Raw genomic sequence first — 22,166 nt, forward strand, 5'->3', positions numbered from 1 at the left:
TAGTTACCAGTATAAAGCAATACAGTTAAATATTGTTAAATCAACCTAGCTCAACATAAAGAAATTTTGTGGGCAGTGAAGGCGGCTGTGGTCATGTGGTAGCTTTACTGTGATATGTGAGAGTTACCATTCAGTAGGCTGATCTCATCCCTTCACCCAGTTGCTTCTTTCTCTCATTGCCTCTCATTGCCTCTCAGCTGAGCACTGAGACAGATTATGGCGTGAGAAAAAAAGAAAAATCTCTGTATTAAAGCAATGGAGACACAAACACAGAAACTCTTCTGCTTGATAACACTTTGCAAAACATTGGAAGCTCCACAGATTCAATTACACCAATATTTTTGTAAGCTCAGTCATGTCTTTCACTGGGCCATTTGAATGCTGCCAAGTGAATAAAGCTACTGAGCTATGTTTACCCTTCTCCTCAGCAGGGAAGAGGTTGACTACCATCTTGTTTTTGATTTTTTTTTTTTTTGTGATGAGAAGAGGTGTGACTCCTCATTGAGCAGCTATACTGGCAGAAATTTGTACTGAGGTATGGTCCAAATAAGGTATTTGGAAGTCTTTAAAACCTGATTTTTACATATAATCACACAGTACTTAGAAAACATGGGTTTTTTTTTGCATTCCAGCCTGCTTCTTCAGTACCTTACATTTTCAGAGTCATTGCCCCTTTGTCAATTTGATCTAGACTCCTATCAAGTCTGAACTGAGTTAGAAAAGTGATTTCAGTTTTGTGGTTTTTTTGGGGGGGGTTTTTTGGTTTTTTGTTTTTTTGGTTTTTTTTTTGTTTTTTTTTTTTTTTGGTGGGGGGCGGGAGAGAGGGGAGCTAAATGTAGAGGAATGAGTGAAAAGTCTAATGCTGGACTCATTATGGTCCTTGAATTCTGATTTTTAACTCTCATTACAAGATGCAGCTTTACCCCTATAGTAACATCTTTCTCTATACCTTTCTCATGTCTAAGGTGGTTTTGTTTGTGCAGGTATAAATAATGCATTCTTTGCTCCAAAGGTATATGAGGAGAATAAACTTATACCAACACAATAAAAATACACCATAAGCTCCTCAAAAAAAGTAAGAGAAAGTGAAAAAAGGATAGTCCTATTAATAAAAATGTAGTAGACTTAGCCTTGCATTGCTTTGCCAACACACTTGTGTATAAAGGCTTGTTATAGGCATGACCACTATAATACTATAGCTTTTACATTGCTTTTGTACAGAATGTACTTTTGCAGACAGATAAAATTCCTTGAGATTAGATTAAATGAAATCTCTGTTTACATTTTGAACACTGATAAAACTGATATTAATAGTTTAGTACCACTAAGGTAGCCAGTATGAGAAGGAAGCACTTGTGGGGCTAGATGGTGCAGGACGACCATAGTGCAGAGCATTTTCAGAAGAGAGAAAATGAAATTAATAGAGTTTTTGTGGTTTTTATTTTCTCCAAAATGCCCTCTAGAGATGTTTGAACTTTTAGTAGGCACATAGTACAGTAAGTTCCTTCTGTTAAAAGTGCTTTGCCTTTGTAGAACTTTATCTCACTAAGTCTTGCTAGTTAATTTTGGTTTGTGTGTTTATTTCTTTGCCTACCTAGTCCCATTTTCCCCTCAGAAAATGAAGGAAAAAAGCTTTGTTAACTTAAGAACATATTTGGTTAAGTAAATGGCCATGAAAGCTTTTACTTACATTAAAAGCCAGGACATAAATGCTGATTATTTTTCAAACAAAACAGCATGGTCTCCTTACTCACACCTAGTAGTGGGTTTCATAAAGATTTGTATGTATGACTTCTGAAATTAACTAGTTAAAATTAAAATAAACTGTTATTTGTGTAGCTTGGTTCTACAAATTGTTTTTTTTTCCCTTACATTAAGAATGGAGATATATACCTCTACTTTTTAAACAAAAATGTTTTCAAGTAATGTAAGTCAAGTATAAAATTGCCTACAAAAATAAATTCACTAGCTATTTTTAACTGCCAGAAAAGTTTCCAGAAATCAGTGATTACACTGTAAACATGCCACGAAGGCCAACTCCTAAGAAGTGTGCCTTTGCCAGTGGTAGAGAGACTGCCAATGTTTAATTTGCTTTAAATTTTGTTTCATCAATGGTGTATTGTATTTTAAAAGCAGTAATGTCAACCTTATGGCTGAGGCATAAAATGGGATCTCAAAATATCATACTGATTATGGTTGGAAAAATTTTCTGAAGGAGAACTTCCTAGCCTACTTGTAGCTTTAGCACAGGTAGAGTTTGTACAACACATAAAAAAGAACAGGAGAAGAACTGTATATGACAAAGACAAATACTAAATATGTAACTGATGTATGTCTATTTTCATTGACAGACCTTATGGTGCTTTATAAAAACGGTATAGATATTATTTTAAGAACTGATTTTTTAGCTGCCAAACTAAGTTCTTGTTCAAAATAAGTTACTTATTCCTAAGTCATTGTTGCTACACAAACCTAGGTATACCTGGAGATCCTCCCACTCAATCCAGTCAATTCAGGCTTTTGACAGCTTCCTATACCGGACCTGTGAAATGAGTAGGATTTAAAAGAAAACCTTCACTGTTTATTCCCACCCTTGCATTACAGTTTATGGCCCCCTCAGGCATGCAGATAGAAGTGGTGTTAACCTACAGCCTTTCAATCATGTGTAAACTGTCACAGTAAACTGTCTGCTTAACAAATGCTTGCAGTGGCAAACTCAGTCTTCACTGTGGATGGACTGAATGGGCCAATCTTAAATCAGCACCTAAACTACTGCTTGTTGGTAATGTAAAACCAAATTATTACTAGTGGGAAGATATTACAGCGACCTGATGAGGTCTCCAGGGTGAGAGAAGGACGAGAATCATGTTTGATGATCAGAAGTCTGGATTTATTGATATATAATACATCATAACTATACTAAAAGAATAAAGAGAGAAGTTGCAGAGGCTGCTAAGCTAAGAATAGCACAGAAAAGAATGAATAACAAAGTTCTGTGTCCAGGGAATCTGTCCCCGAGCTGCTCCTGTGATTGGCCCTTAATTGTAAACACGGAACCTGAACCAATCACAGGGGCACCTGCTACATTTCACAGCAGCTGATAACAATTGTTTACATTCTTCTTCTGGGGCCTCTGCTTCCCAGAAGATGCACAAATCCCAAAGAAAGGATTTCTATGAAAAAATGTCTGCGACAGGAAGACTAAAGAGATTCCCAGTTTTAGACCATCAAAAATGTGTATATTTACTTATATAGTACCCAAATAATGCTTAGTGACATAGTAAATCTAGATCTTTGTGTTTAAGTGACTGAGATTCATTTTCTTACCCTGTAAGAAGTATGTGTATACCTTAGGTGTAAGGTATACACCTACATCATGATTTGTGGTATTGGAACATGGATATTAAAACATGAGAACTTGCCAGAGCATTTGTAATACAGAAAGCAGCTGCTATTCTACATTAATAGGTAGGTAGTTTTCTAAGTGTTGGTACATGGTGCCCACTAAGTTACAGGACATGTAAAGAAATGTAATCAAACATGTAAATAAAGAGAAAAAATGTAAAGAAGGCTACTCCTTTCATGCTTAGTCTTGAAAATACGGCCATCTTATTTTTCTTTAAAAGTCTCAATATAAAAGGGCAAAACAAAGAATTAAAAAAAAAAAACCACAACCCAAGAAAACAAAACATTTATAGTATTTTTTGGTCAGGTTTCATTTTCTTACATTTAAGATTCTTTTTTTCTCCTAATAATAAGGTATAATAATAAGGAGCCTCAGAAAGCAAAGGGAAATTATACACTGTGCCAAAATATGCTAAGGGCATCTAGATTCACTGCAGAACCTGCCCCTGACTTTAACTTCATTGGCATGAAATAATCACATTTGCTCAGAGGTTTGCTTTTGTTGTTGTTTGTTTGGGTTTTTTGTTTTTGGTTTGGTTTTGATGTGGGGTTTTTTGGGGGGTTTGGTTTGGCTATTTTTTTCCATGATTTTTGAGAGATACCCTTTTCAGGGCATCAAGTTTTGTAGTCTGGGCTGATAACTAAATTTCCACTGAATTTAACAAGAGTTACAAGCATAGGATGCTTGTAAAATGGGCCCCTCATTGCAGAGTGATATTTAAATTCAGCATTAACACTACTTAGTGTAGCCAAAAGAAACTATTGTGGATGCAACAGTACATTTAAAACTTGAATAAAATTATTTGGTAGCCAAACCTACAGTGTTTCATTCCTCCTTCTAACCTTTCATCTTGTATTTGTTGGATTTATTTGTCTGCATCAGAGAGCTGTTATAATATTTCAAAATGCAATCAAAGCACAGTGTAGCTGCTCAGGAAGGCCTGAGCTTCAAATAGTTGGAGCTGGGAAAGCATTCCAGAGAAATATTCCAAAGTATTTCCTCTCTGACTGGTCATTTCTGGAAACAGACTGCTGGGCTAGAGGGACCTTGGGTCCAACACAATATAACATTCTTCACATTTGTAAATATTTGAGTTGGGATTCTCAGGGCAGTATTCATTTCTTAGCTGTGCACATTTTGCTAGATAATGAACTGGAATGCATAAGCAGCAATGCAAGTGGTTATTTTTGCCTACAGGAAAAAAGCTCTTGTGTAACTGGACCTCCTTTATTACTTGCTGAATCATATGATATATCCTGCAGCACTGTGCATTTTAGTAATCAACCTTGAGCTAAATATGTGCGAACTTTGGAATGTTGCGTATACCTAAGGGAACACAAATTCCAGGCTTCTGTGGGAATGCAGTGCCCTGGGGGGAACATAGAAGCTTTGTTTTGGTATGAAGATGTAATGTCTGTTCTATCAGAAGCATTTGTGCTGTAGTTTGGAAAGCAGCTGCATCTCACTGGGACATCAGGCAAATGTTAGAATGGGCAGGCTACCACAGGGTAGCAATACATATTTATTTGTACAAATGCATACCCAGCTCAGTTAAACACAACAGTTTTTGTCCTCTTCTTAGCTCTGATAAATCCCTTTATGATGTTTAGGCTAGCCTGTACTGACTGAGTTTCCTGGAGAGATGGAAAAAATTCAAGTACCTGTTTCCTAGAATAATTCAATCGTCCCATTCAAATTCTCACACAAGGACGATGTAATAGAGACACTTCATCTAGCTGAATTTCATGGAACACAGTGTGAATTTTCCAAAGTCCCTGAAAAGATTTCACTCAAAGAACTAGTCTTCTTAAGTATTTTGCTAAATGGAATGTGTTGCAGTTCTGATTATGAGCAACTTCAACAGCTACTGTCTTTTACAAATAAGTAGGATGTTTTAGGTGGGTGATTGCATATATGTACCATGAATAGACACAAGAAACTGACAGAAGAACTGGAGAACTGAATCAAAAAATTTCATGTGTAAATTACCAGTAGAGCATCCTGTAGCAATTTCGGATTGATTTCATTTTTGTGTTTTAACTGAAAGATATGTTTAACATTTCTGATGGATTTAGAATCTAGCAGTGTTTATTAAATACCTTATTTTACAAGCTTCTTTCACAAGACAAAAATGCAAAGAGGATGATGACTTTGGTTCAGATTTAGATGGGTAGATTCTGTAAAAGCAGCTGAAGAAGGAAACAAAATCCAAAGGAAATATTGCTACTTATGATAAATATTTGGTATCAGTTATGGTGATTTTATTTTTACTTCTACCTGCAATGCACTAAATATAGAACATACTGATCTGTGTGGGAATTGCACAAAACTCAATGCTGTTCTGCCAGTTCTTGGGTACTGATGTAGCAAAAGAAAGTGAACATAGTAAGGCAACTACTATGGGAAAAGTAGGGAAAAGCAACATGGAAAAGCTACATGGTACATTGATCAAAACCAAGGAGTCTGAGTAAGCTTTAGGTAGTTGTTTCCCAGGAAAAGATGCATGCAGATAAAACATGTAAAAAGTAGTTTTTCCAACCAACATATCCATATCAGGTTAAAAGCATCAACCTCACTTTAGTCTGATAAAATCGTGAACTAACTTCCTTTTGATACAGAAAGAGGAAACCTGACACTAACTCAGTCCTTGGGTTTTCCTACACCAAAGGGTAGGAAACCACATTGCTCGAGACAGATTGCCTTTATATGGCATGCTCCTGAGCAGTGTCTTGACTTCACCCAGTGTAAGGGGTAATCCTGTTCCTATCAACTCTATTCTCAAGAGTTTGTTCCTGATTTTAGAGGAAACAACATTAGATCCCTGAAGGAGCAAGGTGCATTCCACAGCATTGGCTTGCTAGAAGTTTTACCCAGAGCATAACCCACTGCAGATCAAGAGAGCAATTAATTAACTTTCGAAAAAGTGACACTGTTATTAAAGTAATATAAATCAACATAAAAGAACCAACTTATTTTCTACACTTCAGCCCTACTGAAAATTTAAAATTAACTCATTCTGTTTAACATTTAAGACTTTTAAATACAAATCGCACCTTTAAGTCTAGCCCTATAATTTCATCACAGACAATGCTTATGTATGGAACATTTGTTTATGATTAATTTTGGTTTACATTTCTGTTATATATTAATGCATTTCTGTACTGAATTTTAAACATAATGTGATTTTTCTTGTCTTAAGAGCAACCAACACTAGTAAGAAATGAATTTACTTTTCACACCTTGATTATAACTAAGTACAATTGAAATGCAAATTTGGTCTGTTGTGCCTGCCTTTTGATAGCTGATAAATTCTAGGAAAAGAGGCACAAGGAAAAACATCATGACAAGCTTCCAAAATCCAGAGTTGTTGATATAGGAAACACAGTTTTCTGAGTCAGATTTTTTTCATTATTATAATTTCTGTGAAATTGACATAGCATGCCTATTCATGTACACAAACCAATGCTTTGATCTACAAATAAGATGGAATAAGAAATATTTTCCATTACTGATTTGTTTGAAAGAAAAGTACTTTTTGAATGTTTTTTCCCCTAGTAACACATTAACTTTACTAAACATGAAATCAAACTTCGATTTGTTACTATTAAAAAATGAAAATAAATGTGCCATTATCACTAGACTAATATAATCCTATTATCATCTTATTAGATAAACAGTGACAATGTTGTATTTCTAATAGTCTCTAGAGATACAATAAATCTAGTAGGGGAATGTCAGCTTCGTCCAAGACAGATTAAATGTAGAGAACTGGAGTACAGTTCCCAGTAAACAAACACTTTGAGGTCAGGAGGTCGTACTTGCTCAGCTGTTCTTCATAAGTCCTATTGGAAATAACTTTCATACCATGACTGAATATATTCCATGCTACCTAATAATACTGAAGGCCGAGTACAGTTGTGATATAAATGATTTCTAAGTGAAATATTGAGTGTGAAATGATCAAAAAGCAATATGTAAATGGAAAATCAGGGTGATGTTGGACATGCAATGGGTGCAATTCGTGAGATTTTTTTTTGCTCTTTTGTGGGAGAAAATCCATCCCATTTGAAAGCTTGTGCAAACTCCCACTGACAAATGAGTTGATTTGGCCCCAGCAGACCTGTGATTAATGTGACAAAAACTAAGACTAACTGCATTTTAATTTAGAAAACAACTAGGAAGAATATTCAATTAATTCTCCCTTGCAGTTGACTAATTGCAGCAGAATGAGAAACACAAGTCAACAAAGGTCTGGGAAGGAGAGAGAGAAGTACAGAATGAATTTGCTTTTGTCATCTCTTCTATCAGGCAGAAAAATGCCTGGATTCCGGGATAAAACTGCTAAAATAAAGATATCAGTGTGTGGATTATGATGGGTGAAGGTCTCAAATCTGGTAAGATAACTTAGTGTTTTTCAGACTCATACATCTGTCACCCAATTTTATGGAAAAGCTGCACTACTTACAGGCTGTATAAGTAACGGATACTGTTGACAAGTTCAGTCAGGCCTCGGTGCAGGCATCTATGCAGGCAGTTTCATGAAGCATTAAAGTCTCCTTCAGCACAGACATGGTACATTCAAAATATGCAGATATGCAGACCAAATGTTGCCCACTGACATATCCTAGCAAAGATAATGGAAATAAACACTGTAAAAACAGATTTTTTACCATGGTGTTTGTGTACAAAACACTTATTACAGGCCCAACAGATCTTTTGCCATGTAGTGAACTAAAGCCATATGTCATGACTGTAATCTTACTGTGGTTACAAAAGAGTTGTTACCCATATTACTAATGTAAATTTAATTTTGATTGAAAGTTTCCAGTTCTAAGACACAACAACATGCAACCATACTTTGGACAACAAAGTATGCTAACTTGGCTACATTATAATGTAAAATTTATTAGCGAAAGGGAGAGCCATTTAATAAATATGTTTCTTTTTGTAGAAAGTTCAAGAGTCTTCTGCCTTTAAAAAATATTTTTTATACAAGGAAATAAATTTGTGAAATAAGAAAAGTTAAGAGAGTTGTGTGATTAGAATATATTTGCATTTCTGAATGGTGCTGATCAAATAATACCAGAAAGATGATGTTACTTTCTGTATGTAAATTTGCATAGCAAATCCAACATATTCTTCTCTGTACAATGTTAATAAACGCTATAGAATAATAAATAATTGGGGGGTGAATTAAAGACAAATTTTCATCTAAGCACTGTGTTTCTTAGTAATTGATTTGTATGTAATGTATGTAGCCATATGATCTTTTTTTCACAGAATTTAAGAACTCGTAAGAGTTTCAGAACTCAAGCAGTAAAAGGTGAGACTTGAAATCTGCTGACAAAGAAGTTTTCTGTACAAATAGCTACACAAGAGCTTTAGACTCATCTCCAAGCTGAATGTGGGGAAAGCAGCACGAGTCAATCTCTGTGCTGAGACCCAGGCCGGGCTCAGCCTCTCCCAAGTGCACAGCATGACCCAGCAGCCCTTTTCCTTGGCACCAAGTCAAGGCTGACAAAGAATTCCTGCATTGCTCAGGTGGTCCCAGTCTTGGCAGGGAACTGTGAAGCTGCACCAAGCCCCCCAGTTCGAGCACAGCTGCTCAGGGAGCCAAGGAGCAAGAAAAACCAATATAATGCTGGAGCCACAACTGCCTGAGCCAGGCTAGAGGAGCCGGAGACAGCATTAGTATGAGGACACAGACATCTTTAGATTCTTTCAGAAAAACATAAACCATTATGAGAAAATAGGAAAGCTGCCAAGCTTCATGCAGATATAGTGTACAGACACTCTGTGCTCTGTCAGTGGTGGCAGCCAGTGCATGAAGGGGACCCAGAAGGGGATACAAGAAGCATGCTGTAGGCTGCTGTGGAAAGTGCCTTTCTACTTTTAGTCCCTCAGGTTTAAGTGCTGTGCTCCAAGGTACAAGAGCTTTTAAATTCTCACTGCTTGTTTGTTTCCTGCTACGTGCAGTTTTCCTGCCTCTGAAAATAAAATGTTGGTCATTTGGGAGCTTCCTATTACTTTCAGATAGAAAAGATAAAAGGCTGAGAGAAACAGTAAATCTACTACAGCATACCAAACAAAGGTATTTACCTGTTCTATATCTGCTAAGATTTCAGTGACACCCACTCAGTGGTCATTTACATGCTGTGCTGTGTATGCCAGTAAGAGGTATGCTGGAGGGAAAAAACCCCCTTGCAAACATCATAAATAAGAAATGAAACACTCCCCCAGACCTGGGTCTCCAGTGCACATATATTAATTACACACCAGAGGGTAAAGCCTCAGTATGTGCAACCATTTAATTCATTATTTGCATTTATTAAAAACATTCCTTTTTACTTTAACAATAAAGTAACCCAACGGTGAAGTAACAGCAATTCAAATGCAGTCATTCACAGACGTGTGGTTTCTTGTGCCCATTGTACAGTGCAGTGCTGCCAAGTCTCACACCTTAGAAGTAAGCTCCTGCTCTCTCCTCTGTCACACACATACATGAACACACATACAAAATTTACATGTCTGCTCTCACCTATACTCTTTTGGGAAAACCACAAATTTCATCAATCTCACTCTACAGATTTAAAAATCCTGGCAGCTTTTGAATAGCTTTTCTTCATCAGCTGCAATTAAGTGTTGGAAAAGAAATCCAAAATACACAAAGAGAAACTTTCTCCTTAATAGGAAATGCTAGCAATAGTATGGGATTTCTAATATGTTCCAAAGTTGAGCCACTCCATCTTGCTGGAAGGCCAAGACTGCATGCCCTGTGATTAGGTTCCCTTAAATGCTGGGCAATTCAGCGTTGTCAGCCATAATATGAAACATTATTTATAACTATTTAACTGTTTTAAGAGTATAGTTAATAGCTTTCTGTAACATGATCTTAAAGAAGTTTAAGAAGATCTTAAAGAAGATTAAGTGTGCTTTACAACATGACCAGAAAGAGCTTCCGATTAGTGACATCAATATATATATTTTACATCTCACATGGCCCATACTTTTAAAACTTGGAAGTGTAGAAATAGGAGTCAAACCAAAATGAAATCAAATCATCAGAAGTGAAGCATTTCCTTACCACACTTCATCAATATCAGCATGTCATACCAATAGATTGAATATCCACAACATCAAGTACCTGTCTCTGGTAATGAAACCTAGAAATACAGAATTTTTCTGTCACTCATGCAAAACAAACATGGGCCTCAGAGGGGAGGAATTCAGGGATGACTCAAAAACTCATCATGGGTTTGGTTCAGAAAGTAAACAAATGAAAGAAAAAAATGTTAGGCTCTGGATTGAATAAAAGTTCACATATATCCAAGGTTAAACAGATGTGACAAGGATCCATTTTTAATTTCCAGGCTCTAAATTACTGAAGGAGATCACAGGTGGAAGAAGATAGTGTGGTTATAAAAACAGTGTTTTGCAAAAACCTGAGACTCTGTTCCTTGGTAGTCTGTCATTGCTCCCTGTTTCCTTTGGCAATTCTGGTTAACTGCATGTTTTTATTTCTCATTCATCTCATGCCTGAGGAGGGACTAGTCTCATCCTGGTAAAGTCTCAGTATAACTACAAAGCAGGGAAATTTTTCCATCCCAAACCAAATTTCAAACTTCTTTGGAATCTAGTAATGTTCAAATCCAGTTACTGAATTCACACGCACTTTTTACTTTATTTAATATTTCTGATACCACAATTGTAATTTGCCATTGTATATTTGTCCTCATATTTATGCACTTCAGAAATAAAGACCCTTTAAAAACAGTTCTGCCAGCTTTTTATTTCCAAGTCAATACCCTGGTGAAATGTATTTGACATATTTTCCTTGGAGATTGTGCACAGAGACACAAAAAGAGCAAGAACAGGGACTTTTTTCAGCCTGTAGATGAGAAGGCCTCAGGGCCTATTGCTGTCTCCAACCAGCTAAGCAGAGGGTGTAGAAAAGATGGAACAGAATTCTCTTCAGAGGCGCACAGTGAAAGAAGAAGACAAGAGACAAAACTGGGACATGGGAAATTGATACAAAGAAACTTTTTTGCAATGAGTGTTTTAAATCACTGAAAGAAGTTCTTTAGGTGACAGTGGAATATCTCCATCCGTGGAAACATTAGAAATGTGACTGGGCACGGCTGCTCCTTTGAGTTGCTCTGGACATCCCTTCCAACAAACATGGTTTTGATTATAAGTATATATATAGTATCATGAAAAAATGCTTGACATTCCTAGTTCCTTTTTCTTTTAAAAATGCGTAAATACTGGCTAAACATTGATACTACGTGTTTAAAGTACATTCTGGTACACATTAAAACCATACCATTTGTAGTAAAGTACTGGCTTGAACAAAACCAGTTTCCTGTTACTGAAATCAGTGGAGTTAGAAAACTGAAAATAAAGCCAGAAGGAGATGGAATTATTGTCACCATACCTGTAATAAGCTTTTCTAATTAGTGTCTTAGTGTTAAGAAAATCTCAAAAGAGTAAGGTTTTGTTAGAAATGCTGTTATCAAACATTTTTTGGTTTTAAATATTTTGCAGAGAATGTAAGCAAGCATAGAAAAGTAGTGAGTGTTCAATGGAGTTTGGTTTTGTTTGTTTTGTTTGTTTGTTTGGGGGTTTTTTGGTTTTCTTTCTGCTGAAGAACAAGTTTCCTGAAACATTTAGATCACATGGATGCATTTCAGGACATAGCATCTGTCTAGCAAATTCAGACTTAACAAGGCACTCAACCATTAATTCTCAGCCAAGTGCAAGTATCACCAGTTCTAGTCACATTTTTCTTGATTCAGATCTTTTTACAAGGATATTGATTGTTGATTCTGGGATCACTGTGCACCACTTGTCCATTTTGGTCAAGTATTTAATTTCTTGATGTGACAAAAAAAAAAATAGAAAAGGCTCTGCAGCATCTTCCTGTAAAATATCTATAAATTCTGGAGGGATAGCATTTGCATCGAAATCTAGCATGCAAAAGCATACATGAGAACACATTAAACCACACACTTATTTTAGTCAGAAATAGTTTTATATTATATATAATCCCCATTATGTGGTTTAGATAGCAAGTTTAGAAGTTTAAAAATACATTTTCCTGAAAATTGTGGATATAAGTACAAGAAAAGACAAGATAATTCTTGATTTATTTGTCCTAATATTTTCACTGCTCAACTGAATGCCAGCATTTCAGTAGATTTTTTACCTCTTCCATATGCATTAAGCAATAGAAATAATTACTGAATACTGAATTATGAGTAAACCATAACTTTATTGACTAAATGAACATTATTAAGTGAACATGGAAATATCTCAAGTTTCTTAAAAAACTCAGAACTGAGGAGAAGTATTTTTTTTTAATTAGGAAACAGAGGAGGGTTGGTTGTTTGTTTTCCCAGGCATTCCTTTGTAAAAATTTTGTTAGTTGCCAAAGAAAATCTTTATTTCAAATTTCCCATCATATTCCCATAAATCTGCATTATAATGGCTTTAAATGAAAGCAGAACTAAATCTCACCAATGCTCATACTCCCCAGCTGTTGACTGTAAACCTCGAGTTCTTCCTAAGTTCCAGCCCACATGACAACAGTGTCTTGTGACTCTTAGACAGCCCTTTATCACATCATACAGAGCAAAGAGCAGTAAGGAGAAGAAATGGAGGGCTCAGATAAGAAGGAATAGCTCTTCCTACCTCCTTATTGCTGAACAAGATACTGGTTGCATTTTCCAGTGGGCATTTTCCAAAGACACACTTCTTGTGTCTTCTAAAGTGATCAGTTAGTACTATGCAAGGAATTTACTGCTTTCCAGGAAAACATGGAGTGTATGGAGGATATAAGAGGTTAGTCATTGTGGCTACAAATCAAAAGACAATTTAGTAATCTGTGACAAGACTGTTTTCAGAAACAAAACTACAAGTGCAATGAATAACCATAATTACTTAAAGAAACATTCTATGCTCCAGCTTAGTTTCATTTCTGTTAGGACTGACCATGAAAAAACAGGTGAACTTGTAAGAAACCTAACTAAATAATTCTAATGAGTAATCATATTATTCATAATAACACTATGTCTCTCCACCTAACCTGTTTGTTTAAAATGCACATGAAAACACGTAAGAAATGGTAGCAGCAAAGAATTTAGCATGATCTTGATGACAGTTTGTAGCGGGAACCAACACTGGGTGCACTGGGACAAATCCTGCTTACAGTGATGAGTACTCATCACTGGGCGCTTTTACTGAGCACCGTGACTCAGGTCAGTGTTCTATGAGCTTCTTTTGGATGAAAATTGAATGGAGCCTGTGAAATAGTTGTGAGCCTAGTCAGAAAAGCCTTAATGCCCAAACCATTTAAATCCAGATTGTTTCAAAACTATCAGATGTGCTAAAAGGTATTAATACTGTAGAAACTTGTGGCAACTAAAGTCATTAAGGCGGTGGAGTCACCATCCCTAAATGTCTTCGAGAAACCACGCGGCATTTAGTGCCACGGTCCAGTTGACAAAGTGGTGATTGGTCAAAGGTTGGACGCAATGAGCTCAAAAGTCTTTTCCAACCTAAATGATTCTGTGCTTCCCTGGTTCTCCGAGTCGGTGTTGTGTGATACAACACCCTTTCATGGAGATCCGCCAAGGTACCCAGGCGGGACCCTTTGTAAGCGTGTACAGTCGCTCTTATCTCAGCCCTCCGTTGCCCTGGGAAGACGTGCAAAGGCTGGCAGATTAACGGTGGCCTACAGGGTGACGGCAGCCTGTGTCTTGACGTGGGACGGAAGAGGAGATGATTAATTCGGGCTAACTGGGTGCGACAGAGGTGATGTTGTAATCACGGACAACACGGAAGGGCACCGTGGGAGCGCTGCACGGAGGAACCAGCAGGCCGATCAGGCACACGCCACGTACACCGCCGTGCCCGCACCCCCGAGCCCCACCGAGAGCGTGTACCCGTGGGAAGCGGAGACCACCGGGCGGCTCCGTAGTCCCCGACCGGATCCGTGTCGGTGCCCGCCCCGTGCGGGCAGGGCCGGGCTGGAAGTGACGCGGGCGGACGGGCGGAGCTGCGCCGCGCTGGTGGCGGAGGCCCCATGTTGATGTCCCCGGCGCCCTCCGCGTCTGCCTAGGTAAGAGCTGTCCGGAGCCGGCCGGGGAGCCCGGGCAGGGCTGACACGCTCCTTCCCGCCGGCTTCCGGCCGCTTCTGGGCCGGGCCGGGGCGGCCGGGCCGTGCGGCCGCGGTTCTGCGCCACCGGCCCCCGGCAGCTGTTCGGGCCGGCCGTGGTCAGCAGGGGAGCGGCGGGGCCGGGCTGCGGGAGCCGGCGGGGCTCCCCTGCCCGCGGGGGAAGAAGAAGGCCCGGAGCCAAGGCGACCGTGTCGGGCAGGTGGCGGAGCAGCGGCGGGGAAGGGGCGGGAGGCGGCGCAGGGAGGGCCGGGGGTGTCGCGGGCCCGGGACCGCAGCTGGAGGACTCCAGGAGGAGCTTTCTGGGGGGGTGCGGCTCGTCCTGCTTTTGTTGTTCTTGCTGGACGGGCTTTTCCTCCTTTTCACCGTCCTTTCCGCTGCGCAAAGCCAAACGCGTCGCTGAGCGTTCCCGTGGGGAGCGCTTGTCATGTCAGTAATGAAGGCTGTGCGTGGCTCTTCCTCCTCCTCTCCCGTTGCCTAGCCGGTCGCTGCGAGTTAAGCAGGCAAGTACCCAGCATCCCCATATCTTTGGACTGTAAGTAGATCTGAGCATCACCTAAGCTCCGGGGATTTTCCTGCTAGGCAGCAGTAATCCCGCATGATTGTGCTGGTCTGGACAAGTCAGATTTGTGAGCAGTTCTGCTTTGGGGTTGGAAACCAGTCTAACTTTCCTGGTTCCACTAGGGCACTAGGGCTAGTATTCAGCTGCGGCAGCTGACAGCCAGTGTGCAGAAGTGGATAGAGGTGGTTATTTTTTTTCCTTTTGGTTGAGGTTGGTGTTGTTTTTTCGTGGTTGGTTTTTTTTTTTTTTTTTTTTTTTTTTAGTATGTGCTTAGGCTGAGCTGTACAATTTTAAAGACTTACTTAAAAAAATCAATTGGTCTTATTATTAATGCTGTGTTCACTCTTTTTGTACTTATTCTACCTAATGAAAATTAAGTACACTATTTCATGTCAGTGTTATTTGGCTAAGTTGCTAAATTACTAAAAATGAATTAATTGGTTGCAATTGAAAATAACTAAGGTTATTCTTTTTCTATTAGAACCATAAAAATTGCTGATACATACCATTTAGAGTTCAGAGTGAAATTGAGAGATGCCTCTGTTTTGAGATGTGTGGGAGTTTTCAGAATTTTACTGTGCTGTAGCATTTCCTATTCTGGACTGAAGCTACATAACTGATAAGATTTATTGTGTACCTTGTTGTCTCTAGAAAATTGTGTTTTGGTCTTTACTCAGTTTCTTGTGGAAGAAGTTCTTTTTTTTTTTTTCTTTTATGTCTATTAATACTTACAAGCTTTGTGTTTTATCTTGTGATCTGTGTTGGTCAGTATACAAGATTGTTTTTTATTTAACATCTGATACATTAAAATAATGTTGTGACTCTATGTAATTCATGTAGTACTCTAAGTTGAGCAGTAATAACCTTAAAATATTGATGGCTTAAAACTAAAAAAAAACCACCTTGTATTTACCTTTTCCTTGTTTTGGATGATGGATATGTGTTTACCTCAGAGTGCAGTTTGTTTAAGAAAGCACAAGTTTTACTACTTATTTTTTAACTGGTGAAATTTTAAAAGACTATAGGAGGTACACAAAAACATTTTCATATTTGAACTACTTGAGTCTTGCAGTGAGTGACCTCTCTCGTTTTGGTTTTGGTTTCCATATGTATCTTCAATGAAAGTAATATATTATGTCACACACTTGGCAGTTACCTCTTTCAAGGTATGACTGTGCTTGGTGGGTATAAAATTACTTCAACAGCAATTGAAAGAACAGGATAGCTCATCTTCCAGAAGTGTCTGATACATAAGGCCCTAATCCTCCAATATCAAATGCTTTGACAAAATATTGATTATACAATGGAGTCAGACACTTGAAACTTCTCACTTGCATATATTCTATTTCTGGCAGATACTGCCGAATCTGAGGAAGGGATGTTCGTGTTCTGCTTGTGAAGCATCTTGTGTTACTGTGGTTTGTAGCACTGTGTATCCTGAGCGAGGTGGTGAATGGAAAGCACGATTAAAAGCTTTTGCAGTCCAACTGATTAGTGTTAATCCCTCCAACTGCATGCATACCTCAGTGTTCCTGCTATCAATGCAGGCCATTGTTTGTGGTAATGAAGCTAATAGTAAAAGATGCCCAGAGACTGCTAAACTCTTGAAGTAGGGAAAAAAGCCAGCCCAAACAAAACCCTCCTGTTTACATAAACATTCTTATTTTTAAAAAATGTCTTAAAATGGAACTGTGATACTTTCACTGAGAGGGAAGGAAAAACTTCTTGTGTAAAAATGCTGCGAAAAGTACTGAGCAGTACAGATTTGAGAAAAGTTTAAAGCAGGGGAACTATGGAACTGTTTTTCTTCTTTAGCGTGTCTAGAACCATTAAGAATCTTTCATTAAGTTAGAACCGTGCTTTGTTTTCACACCACTGCTTTTATTTTCCACTTTCTGACACTGAGATATAATACTGGGGGCATTCAGCTAAGCAATGCTTTCTCTCCATCTGGATGTCATTGCTGAAATGACTGCTCTTTTTATTCTGAGAGGTAGTTGTTTTGGAGAGATGCTGAGGCAGTGCACTTTGGTGAATTTAGTCTATGGCTCTCTGTTTTCAGAACAGGGGAACTAATTGTTAGGTTTTTCTGTCATATGTATTTCAACTAGATTAATTTTTGTAACTTCACTAGTTTTTCCACTATGTTCAAGTAATACCTTCTACAATTTTGTTACAGGTAACCATGTCATCCTTTCAAGAAGTTCCATCTTCAGCTAGCACTTTGCAGACCTCCAATTTTGCACACGTGATTTTTCAAAATGTTGCGAAAAGTTATCTTCCAAACACACATCTTGAATGTCACTACACTCTGACCCAGTTTATCCATCCTCATCAGAAGGACTGGGTTGGTATTTTCAAGGTAAATTATGCTTGTTCTATTGCTGTTTTTTAAATGTTTGCTTGCTCTCTTGCAAGTTAAAATAAATCTCAACAACAGTAAGCTTTTAAGTTGAGCATCGCTTAAGTGATGTATTGGTTCCTGCTGTTAGTGTTAGTTTTGTAACAAAGACGAAACTGGAGACCAAAACTAAAGGTATGAGTCCAGCTGGAAGTCTGCTGGAGTAAAGAGGCTTAATGTATGCAGAATTGCAGAATTAAATGGAAATTTATTGAGAAGAGATGTGTGGTTACAGATTGACGTTGTGAACAGGACTGAGTGAAGAATGTGATACTGTGTGTGAAATATGTGCGCAAAGAATGAAAACTAAGCTGGAGATAACTTGACCCACACCTCTGACTAATTTTTATTACTAGAACAGGCCGAACAGTATAGCTCACTAAAATTATTCAAAACAGATCCTTGGAAAAAAGATATTTGGAGATATTTTCAAAGGTTAGTAAAGCTTCATTTATGGGATTAGAAATTGATTAATTCTTATATATACTTCTGTTTAAGACATTGATTTGTCTATCTTTGTTAGTATAGCGCCTAATAGATGATGCTTAAATTCATTATTTGCATTTTATTTAAGAGAAGTTTTCGGGCTTTAATGAAGTGATGCTTAGGCAGTGGGAAGGTGAGAAGGGTGACAGACTGATTTCTTACTGGAGCACTTTTCCTGTAGAGCTCAGTTCACTGTTTAAGAATGTAAATGATTGACTTTGTTGTAATCTGCAGATTGTGCATCTTTGTTCAAGCTAAATTACTCCTCTGCAGTATAGAAATTCTGTGCTGTGTTACAAAGCAGAGTGTTTTTAATGCAATGTACAGTGACTGTATAGTTACTAAATTGTACCAGGGAGGCATTGGCTTACCAAGAGGCACGTTTCCCTGGTAAGACGTGTCTTATTTCCAAAGTTTTGACAAATATGTAACTGGGAAAACACTTTAATGTTTAGTTCATGGCATTCATGAAATGTAAAAGACCCTTCTTTATCAAAACTTTATAGTTGGTTCTGTTTATATTGCGTGTAAGCATCTCGAAATTATTGAAATGCAAATGTAATGGTTTTGTCTGTTGACCTAAGTGAGGGAGGCAATCAGGCAGGACTCTAGAATTACTAATTAGGTGAAAGAAAAAAGAAGTTGGGAAACAGTGTTTCAGTGATTACACAAAATGCTGTGTGCAATGTATCTGATTTCATTTTGGCTGTGATGATAGTTTTCTTAAACTATTGACATTCTGCTTTATTCTACTTTAAGAGAGGCGGATAATACTTTGGCAGTCGTTTGAGGAACATGTTAAGCTGGCATAAGGTAGTGGTACTGTTCAAAGAAACATCTTTAATGCAGGGTGGCTTGTTTCTTGTGCTTCCTCTTCATGTGAAATGAGATCTTGTGTGGCGAATCAGACTGAGGTTAAGACCAGTGTTTTGTGACTAGATCTTTAAAATGGAATTCCCCAACTAAATTTCCAGTTTGCCTGATTCACATCAGTATAAGGGGAGGAAGCATTGCAAAATGGCAAGAATAAAAATGGCTTTCTTTTAGTGGTTATATCAGCTTACACTAAGTGTTATGAATATACTTAGTATTGTTACAGTACACTGAGTTAAACAGACCCAGCTGTCTAACTATATTTATGTCTACAAATATGTATGTGTAATGCATGCAGTAAAATAAACTATGAAAACCTAGTCATCTTGGGATAGATAATAGAAGTTGTACTGTGATCTGAATGTTAAAATGAGTGACTTCTAGAGAACTGATTGTTCATAAGCAAATAAAAAAGCAGCTGGAGGTGGCTTGAAACCTAATGAAAGCAGAAAGGGGTTTTACCATTTATTTCTCTTAAATGCATATGAAGGTTGCAATGCATGGTTAGCAAATTGAGCCTATGATTTAAAAAAAAAGGACAAAAAATCTTGAGATTTTTTTCTCTAATTATGAGAACAGTAATTAATGATCTTCAGTATTGGCTGGTGTGCAGTGAAAGTGGGATTTCTATGAGAGAACTCAAAGTGTCGATTCACAGACTGTTCATGTAGAGGGAATAAAGTTCACTTTGTCCTTTTGAAGTGCATAAGTTGCTTAGAAAACAAATCTGAAATCTTTGCCTGAAATTGCACAGAAGGTAACTAGTGTTGTAATAGTGAATAGTGGACAGAGGAAAAAGGCACCTAGTTAAAAACAAAAAATAGAAAACCTCAGCCAAAACCCCCAACAAACAGCGGTAATTTCAGATTGGTGTGGAAAATAAATACGAAGTAAGATTCTTCCTTCTTTGAGCATTGTTGTTTTTGGTTATAATGTTGATTTTTGTTGAATTTTTGGGGTCAGTGGCTTCAGCAGTATTCGGTCTTGTTTGCTCTACTGGCTGGGTAAGATTTTTTTTTAATTGAACTGAAAAAAACCTTAGGTAAAAAATTAGGTGCCTTTTTAAGTTAATGGTTTTTATTTAGGATGTGAGTGCTTTTCTTCAGCAACAATGATGTCTTGAGTAAATATTGGTTATATATATCCTTATATTATTGCATTTGTTTTGCTTTTCCAGCTGTTAGTGCAGCTGCACAGTGAAATGGATCAGTAGGATGATCTGCCAGGAAAATCCAGCCTCCTCCCTCCGCTTATACCCTCTTATTTCATAACTGACTTGGTTCTTGATTTGATCATGGTGTGGTGCAATGGGCAGCTGTGCTGGTGTCTCTGTGGTGGAAACAAGGGGTCTGGGAAGGTTATATGGGAAGGGCTATTGCCTGCTTTATTGGTATGGCTGCTTAATACGGAATTGACAGTTGAAGCTTCTTTTTCAAACTTTTTTAGAGTTTTCTTAAGAGCAGTTTACTTGAAGTTGTGAAAGTTAAGACTCTACTAGCTTCTCTGCATATGCTGTAGGTGAAATGTGATGTTTTTTTTGTTCCCAGTGTAAGTTGCTAAATGTTGAACTTAAGTAATAATGAGCAGAAGGCTCTTTGTGGTGGCAGTAACAGATTTAAAACTGTTCCCAGGTAAGCAATTTTGTATTGCTTAGAAAAATGAGGACCCAGTGTTCATAAACTGAAAGAGTAATGTTGCATATAGAAGAATTATTTCAGATGTGCCAGTTTTTTTACAAACTAAATGCATCTAAATGCATACACTAATTCTGGGATTGGATGTCTGACAAAAGCTGGGAGATGTAGGAAGTGCAATAAGGAAGATAATATCCTTTAGAGCAGAAGTTCTGCATATGCATTTTTTATTGGTTTTGTGTTTATTTTTATTACTTGTCCCCTACAGGAGAGGAGTCAAATGCGAGTTTTGACTCAGTCTTCAAGTCTGCTGTCTGTAATTGCTTCTCTGTGTTTTTTTGCTTTTAGGATATTCTGGAGAGTCGTCTGTAATCAAGTACTTAAAGGTCTTGGTCAGTTATGTCCTTGTGTGTTACCATGAAAATAAAAGGCATTTTTTTCTGATAAGTACTGGTGTAGTATTTGGCATGGCCATCCAGAGCCCGAGTTCCTCTTCATGCAGTTTTACAGGAACTAGAATTTGAGATCAGCTTTCCCTCTACTGAGGGTTTCTGTGCAGAATAACCTGATAGTTCCTAGCGTGGAGTCAAAGGTGAGAAGACTTACCATCCTAGATTGATTTCATAGGAGGTCTGTATTCCTAGAGGGATCCAAGACCTCTTTATTTGTTTCTGCTCATCTCTGGTTAATCAGAATCTGGAGAGGCCTTTAATGTAACCCAAATCTAAACCTTTGAAGTGAGGAAAAATAACGAATATGTGCACTGCATCTGGTTGCAAAACTGGCCTGTCTGTAGGTAGTCCTAATTTCCGGCAAGGGAAGTCTACATTTCATGACTGTAAAATAAAATAATCATATGGCTGAGTGATATTTTTTGCATTATTAATACATAATGTCCAGATTTACACAAGTGTTTGAAAAGCCTGCTTGGTTTCTAGGAAGCAGTGCCTACCTCTTTGTCTGGAGCACATGTCTGGAAATAGGACGGTCAGATGTTCAGTGTACAAGAGAGGCTGGTTTACTCCACATCTTAAAGGCACAAGGAAAGGCTCTTTTGGGCATTATAAAGATATTGCCTCAAGAGAATGATGTTAAAGGTGTAGGTGTTTGTGAGGTATATCATAATATTTTGTGAATTTCTGAACATATAATTTAGCTGAGACCAGCATGCTGGAATGACCTGCAATATCAGCACATAATCAGTCTTACATATGTTATGTTAGTGACTTTGGTCTTGCTGTGTCATTAATTAACTATTCCATCAAAACCTTTCTATTCCTCAGTTCTAGTTGATACATTTTTCTAAGTAATCTACATTACCATTCTTCTAGTATATTGACTAGTTGTAGGCATGCTTTGATACTGACTGTCTCAGAGTACCTGTAGAGAAGAAAATAAAATAATTTCTTTCTTAATTTTTATGTTTCTAATATTCACAATTAAACATTAAAAATGGAGAGCCCATGTTCTGGCAACCTAACACATGGAACAACTGAGTAACCAGAACTGGGAAGATCTTAGCAACTTATTGAACACAAAAAGTACCTCTTGCTCAGAGAGAGTACTCAGTGCTTACAAGGCCACATCTGAGCTGCTGTTTGTGCATCAGTGCAGTGCCTGTGTTTGTATGC

General features: G+C 37.9%; 1 protein-coding gene across 4 annotated transcripts in view; it reads left to right on the forward strand.

Moving 5' to 3' along the window:
* The first annotated feature begins 14,414 nt into the window (after positions 1-14,414).
* The window catches only part of TAX1BP1 (Tax1 binding protein 1), a 55,336-nt gene continuing 47,584 nt past the window's right edge, over positions 14,415-22,166 (forward strand). For 3 of the 4 annotated variants that reach the window (XM_063153601.1, XM_063153623.1, XM_063153616.1), the window contains exons 1-2: positions 14,415-14,525; positions 17,321-17,503. In XM_063153601.1, coding sequence (XP_063009671.1) covers positions 17,327-17,503 — 177 coding nt within the window. In that variant the 5' untranslated portion in view covers positions 14,415-14,525; positions 17,321-17,326. Of the gene's footprint in view, positions 14,526-14,966; positions 15,083-17,320; positions 17,504-22,166 lie in introns of all 4 variants that reach the window. The other variant, XM_063153609.1, reaches the window with a different exon arrangement.

This window comes from Melospiza melodia, chromosome 1 (assembly GCF_035770615.1).
Source record: "Melospiza melodia melodia isolate bMelMel2 chromosome 1, bMelMel2.pri, whole genome shotgun sequence".
In the NCBI taxonomy this organism is placed as follows: Eukaryota; Metazoa; Chordata; class Aves; order Passeriformes; family Passerellidae; genus Melospiza; species Melospiza melodia.